This window comes from Cavia porcellus, unplaced genomic scaffold (genome assembly GCF_034190915.1).
Source record: "Cavia porcellus strain 051 isolate PalLab524CR breed Dunkin Hartley unplaced genomic scaffold, mCavPor4.1 scaffold_32, whole genome shotgun sequence".
Taxonomy (NCBI): domain Eukaryota; kingdom Metazoa; phylum Chordata; class Mammalia; order Rodentia; family Caviidae; genus Cavia; species Cavia porcellus.
Genome location: NW_026947515.1, coordinates 3,350,817 through 3,357,286, shown reverse-complemented (window position 1 = coordinate 3,357,286; position 6,470 = coordinate 3,350,817). Strand labels below are relative to the sequence as shown.

At 33.7% G+C, this 6,470-nt stretch overlaps 1 protein-coding gene across 1 annotated transcript; it reads right to left on the bottom strand.

Annotated features, from left to right (window-relative positions):
• Positions 1–4,665: 4,665 nt before the first annotated feature.
• LOC134474406 (zinc finger protein 791-like) lies at positions 4,666–5,529 on the bottom strand (the record flags this gene model as incomplete). The annotated part of the gene is made up of 2 exons (XM_063242334.1): positions 4,666–4,970; positions 5,223–5,529. Coding segments are annotated over 2 exons (612 nt in total), but the record flags the coding sequence as incomplete, so codon positions are not given.
• Between the last annotated feature and the right edge of the window lie 941 nt (positions 5,530–6,470).

Sequence of the window (6,470 nt, the reverse complement as noted above, 5' to 3'; positions counted from 1 at the left end):
TACAAAGCAACTGTAGTAAAATCAACATGGTATTGGAACCAAAACAGAGCCGAAGATCAGTGGAATAGATGAGAAGATACAACCACAACTACAAACACACTCAAGTACCTTATTTTGATAAAGGGGCCAAACATGTTCACTGGAAGAATGACATTCTATTTAATAAATGGTGGTGAAAAACTGGCTCTCCATATGCCTAAATCTAAAACTAGACCCATGCCTATCACCATGTACTAAAGTAAAATCTAAATGGATCAATGATCTAAATATTAAAACAGAAACACTAAATCTATTGGAAGACAAATTGGGTAAAAACCTTGAAGACATAGGAGTAGGTAGAGAATTGATGAACAGGACTCAATCCCCATGGGAAATGCTTCCCAGAATCAATAATTGGGATCACCTCTTATTCCAAAGTTTCTGCACATCAATTGAAATCTCCAGTTAAGTGAAAAGAAAACCCACAAACTGGGAAAAAAATCTTAGTGAACTACCCCTCAGACAGAGGACTTCTGTGTACAACATATAAAGCATTTTTTAAAAGGAGACCACCAAAATTCAAAGACCCAATCCAAAAATGAGCATCTGAGATGAACAAACAATTTTGAGATGAAGAAATACAAATGACAAATAAATACATGAAAAAATGTTCACCATCAATGGTCATTAGAGAAATGCAAATTAAAACCACACTGAGATTTCATCTCACTCCTGAAACAATGGCCAAGATCAAGAAAACCACCAACAACAAGTGTTGGAGACGCTGTTGGGACAAAGGAACTCTCCTGCACTTTTGGTGGCAGTGTAGACTGGTACAACCATTGTGGAGCTCTGTCTGGAGATTTCTCAGAAAGCTGGGACTGGAAGCACCTTTTGACCCAGCAATTCTACTGCTAGGCTTATTCACAGAAGAACTGAAAGCATCATTCCACAGTGATATATGTGCACCCATTTTTATAGCAGCACAGTTTGTAATAGCCAGATGTTGGAAACAACCTAAGTGTCCATCAACTGAGGAATTGATAAAAAATGTTATGGTGTTTTTATACAATGGAGAACTACTCAGCTATAAAGAATGATCACATTGACACATAAATAAATGTACACAGACTGAGACCATACTCATAAGTGAAATAAATCAAACTCACATGTATAAATACCAAATATATTCCCTAGTATAAGAAATGATAATAAATAGAAGTATGTGGTAATCATGATACCCAATCATATTGTTTGAATCCATATAATGTTTTTACTCATTAAGTGCAAAGGTTTTACCCTGGGTTTTTCGATTTTAGTACCGAAAATAGCTGTTCTGAGGAAAATAACACATCATAAAAGCTAGTGTTGATTTAATATCATCTCCTTTAGAACTCCCATCAAGTTGTTGTATATATTTCCACTGTATTTAACATGTTGTATCTTAATATATTTTACTGTGATAGTATAAAACAATTTTTTACAGGCAAAGAGATAATATAGAAATTGTTGTTCATTTTCTGTTAACTGGCTCTAAATACCCTGTAATTCTTTCATTGTCTTGAATGTGATTGATTCTATACTATACGAAGTTATACTCAAATAATTCAAGGAAAGAGGCACTATGGTGACTACTATTATGTTAGATTACCTGGTGGTGAAACCAAATGATGCTTTAATTGTTCAGTTCTGACCTGTGTTGTTCTATCACGATGTCTCTTTTATCTTGATCTCCACACTTTTTAAAAAAATCATTTTATTTTTTTTCAGTTAAAGGAAAACTAAATTAAAAAATAGTGCGATATATTATAGTAATATTTTGTTTTCCTATTAACCTGATTTTAACCCCAGTATTGCTCTCCCCATCTTTTTCTGCCTGATTTTACTATATTCTATTTTGTTTGATAGTATCAAGTTTGAGAGTATAGGCAACCACTTTGTAGGCAATAAGATTTACTATGATGCCCATTATGGTTTGACTATTATCTTCTTTTGAAATTCTGTAAGGTCTCCAGTGTAGATTTTATTGGTCTTGTTCTGTACTGTTTTGATCAATTCTATTATACCTGATGATATAGGGAACTCTTTTTAAAAATAGCAAGAGGCACAGTGCTAACCATTTTTGATCAACTGATTGCGTCAAGTACTATGCCCATCCATATGTTCTAACCAACACTGTTTTGTTAACTCACTTGAGGTTTTGTTCTCTTCAAAAAAAGTAATAAGAACTATTGGAGTAAACAAAACCCAAAAGGGTAATTGTTATTGTGAAGAAGAGAGGAAAGGAAGGTGGTCTAAGGGAACTAAGTGCCTGTTTGAGTGTGTTGGAAGGAAAACCATATTACTGAGCTTTTGTTGGATCATTGAACAGAACTCTCTGCAGTCTCGCTGTAGGAATGTTCACGTTATATGCTTTAATTTTATAATTTGGACAACTGTTTCTCAGAACACAATATGTAACCTATTAACTAGTGATTTCTTACTGTATTTTTTCTTGAAATTCTGTATTATTTGTACCCTTTTACTGCTTTGCTTTTTTATGTTCTTTTTTTCTCCTTAAATAAAAAAATTAAACCTGGAATTTATATCTTTTATTTATTTATTTTTTGGTACTGTGGATCAAACTGATGACCTCACACTTGCCAGGCAGGGGCTTAAGCAACTGAGCTAAATCCCCAGCCCCCCAATATATATCTTTCACATCTTATCACCTTCAGAGTAGTTGCCTCTACTCTTGGACTTGATACCAGCAATCATACCAAATGTGAATAAAATCAGTCAAGGCCAAATAACATTCAAACAAACCAGCTTAAAATAATATCAGTCATACTAAGACAATGTTAGTAATACAGGGTTTCAGTTTTAGTTAATAGGAAATTAAGGACAATTACCATCATGGTATAACCTGCCATTTTTGGGTTATCTCTCTGTGCCCTTCAAATCTAATATGAGTAGACAGACCAGAACAAAATATAATCAAACTAAACAGAGCAACAGAACTACTGTAGCTTTTAAATCCTGATACACTTTTCACAATGTGCTCTGCCTTCTTTTTTTAGGCAATTCCTCACCTTTCTCCTTCTCAGGATACTGTTATTCACTGTTCAGAGTGATATTAGTTTAGTCTCTTATGTTCAATTTCAGCATACATAAAAATAAAGACGTCTACTACGAAAAGAATGAGACACATTATGGTAATCATTATCAACTTCCCCAAAATCAGTCTTGAAGATCAAAAAAGCCCGTATCATCCTGTAATTATTTGATTAGTTCTATAATGTTCAGTATATATTCAATGCTTGTGAATATGGGAACAACTATTTTGAAGAAAACTAGAGACAGTAAGATAGAAAATGAACATCTCAGTGGACTTGATGTGAAACCTGTGTTTCCTTAACTTGTTTCCATATGAACTGTTTTGTTTTTTCATGTTTAATCTTACCATCTTTAAGATAAAAAATAAGTTTATAGAACAGATAAGAATATTAATAAGTTTTTGTTGGATCACGGTGGTAAACTGTTTGCAATGTCATTATTTGAATATCACTTTGTATGCTTTAATTTTGTAACTTGAACAATTACTTCTAAGATGACAATATGTAACTAATCAACTAGTGATTTCTTATTGTTTATTTTTCAGAACTTCTGTATTATTTCTACACTTTTTGGTTTTTTTTAAATAAAAATTGTTCACAAAAATATAAAAATTAAGGTTTAAAGACAAAATATTAAGTACATAGACACTATCCATACTTGAAAGTGAAAAGCCCATTTCAGTTTACCATGTTTAATTACAAGATGCCATGTTGAAGCACAAAGACACTTTAAAAAATCTAAAGAGGTATAAGTGATTAACTGAAAACCATACAAAATATGTACTTGAGTAGAGCTCCATTTCAGATTTGTCATTTCTGGAAAATTTGTGAATAAATATTGACATCAAACTTCTATATTGATTATTTCTTCAGGTCTACTTGGAATTTTTAAAGTAAACTTAGATCTAAACTGTCTGAAGTATGCTGATTTTTCTATGCATTTAACAACAAACATGGATTGCCATATTTCTCACATTGTTAATGCACATAGGATAAAGTGAACTCTTTCAGATATGTAACAATGATCATGTGTGCTGAGAGTATTCCCATAACACATAGGATTTATCTCTTGTGTGAGCTTGTTCACATATTTCACTTACAATCGGGCTGCTGAAAGTGTCTCTACTTGCTTACATAGCCAGTGGTTCTTCCCAGTGTGAATTCTTTCATGTGTTTTGCAATGACTGTATGTGGTAAAAGCTTTGCCACATTGTTATATACATAGGGTTTCTCACCAGAGTGGAGCCATTGATGTATTTTACAAAATCCATGTGTGGCGAAAGCTTTCCCACATTCTTCACATAAACAGGGTTTCTCAACATTGCAAATTTTTTCATGTATTAGAAAATGAACATGTCTGCTGAAACCTTTCCCACATTCCTTACATATATAAGTTTTCTGCCCAGTGTGAAGTTTTTCATTCTTTATGCAATATGTACTTGTGCTCAAAAAATTCTCATGATGCTTATATACACTGGTTCTACCATTGCTTACATACATAGGGTTTCTCCCCAGTGTGAATTCTTTCATGTATTTTACAGTTTGCCCGTGTGTTAAAAGCTTTCCTACATTGCTTACATACATATGGTTTCTCTCCAGTGTGAATTCTTTCATGTTTCTTAAAATCTCCCCATGTGTTAAAAGCTTTCCCACATTCCTTACATACATAGGGTTTCTCTCCAGTGTGAATTCTTTCATGTATTTTACAATTTGCCCATGTGTTAAAAGCTTTCCCACATTGCTTACATACATATGGTTTCACGCCAGTGTGAATTCTTTCATGAACCTTACAATATGCACGTGTGTTAAAAGCTTTCCCACATTGCTCACATACATATGGTTTCTCTCCAGTGTGAATTCTTTCATGTTGCTTACAATTTGCATGTCGGGTAAAACCTTTCCCACATTCCTTACATACATAGGGTTTTTATCCAGTGTGAATTCTTTCATGTTTCTTAAAAATTCCCCATGTGTTAAAAGCTTTCCCACATTGCTTACATCCATATGGTTTCACTCCAGTGTGAATTCTTTCATGAACCTTACAGTATGCACGTGTGTTAAAAGCTTTCCCACATTGCTCACATACATATGGTTTCTCTCCAGTGTGAATTCTTTCATGTTGCTTACAAGCTCCATGTTGGGTAAAACCTTTCCCACATTGCTTACATACATAGGGTTTCTCTCCAGTGTGAATTCTTTCATGTATTTTACAGTTTGTCTCTGTGTTAAAAGGTTTCCCACATTGCTTACATACATATGGTTTCACTCCAGTGTGTATTCTTTCATGTTCCTTACAATATCCAGGTCTGGCAAAAGCTTTCCCACATTGCTTACATACATACGGTTTCTCTCCAGTGTGAATCCTTTCATGTATTTTACAATTTGCCCGTGTGTTAAAAGCTTTCCCACATTGCTTACATACATATGGTTTCACTCCAGTGTGAATTATTTCATGTTGCTTACAATGTTGAGATTTGGTGAACCCTTTTCCACATTGCTGACATACATAGGATTTCTCCTCACTGCCATATTTTTCATGGATCTGAACATGGTGGTGTGTTTCTGCTTCTTTCACATTCCCATTACCTTCTGCAGTACAAAGGAATACTTCTTTACACTGATTCCAAGATGTATGTCCATAGGATTTCCCTACCTTGTCATTTCTGTAAAAAAAAAAAAATTACATATCGGATTGATAATCATATTACTAAGTTTTTTTTTGAGATTTGAACAAAATTGTTTGCACTCTGGCTGTTTGAATCCCCACATCATATGTTTCACATTTGTATTTCATTAACTATTTCTATGAGCAGCATATGTAATCACTGTCTTTAGATTTCTTAGTGTTTATTTTCACTTTGAAAGTGGTATCATTTCTACTTATTTTGTTCTTTTTTTAGTCTTTCCTTACATTAAATAAAAAAAGACACATTCACAGTGAAATGGGTCTCAGTTTAACGACTGCATTAATGTCAAGTTCTGTTTTTAATGCCTGCTAAGAAACTCTGACCATGAAGTAACAGAATGACCTTGTAAGACATGTTGAAAACAACCATTCCCAAAAGACTGGTACACATTTGGAAATCTTAAAATTTGGTACCTTTTGAAATGCAGAATCTTTAGCTTCACTTTGAGCATGGGTACATATGTGCATCACACACAGATCATTATGATATGTTTCCCCATCACAATCTCCCTTCTGTCCTTAACCTGTAGTTCCCTTTTCCATATGGTCAGTCTTACTTTTCTCTATTAACTCTTTCATTTCATTCCACAATTTATATTTTGGTTTCTCATCTAAGAGAAACCCTGTGAACTTTTAGGTTTCATAGCTGAGCTATTTCACCGAATTGATGGGAGAAAGAACTACCTATTTCTTATGGCAAATGACATTAT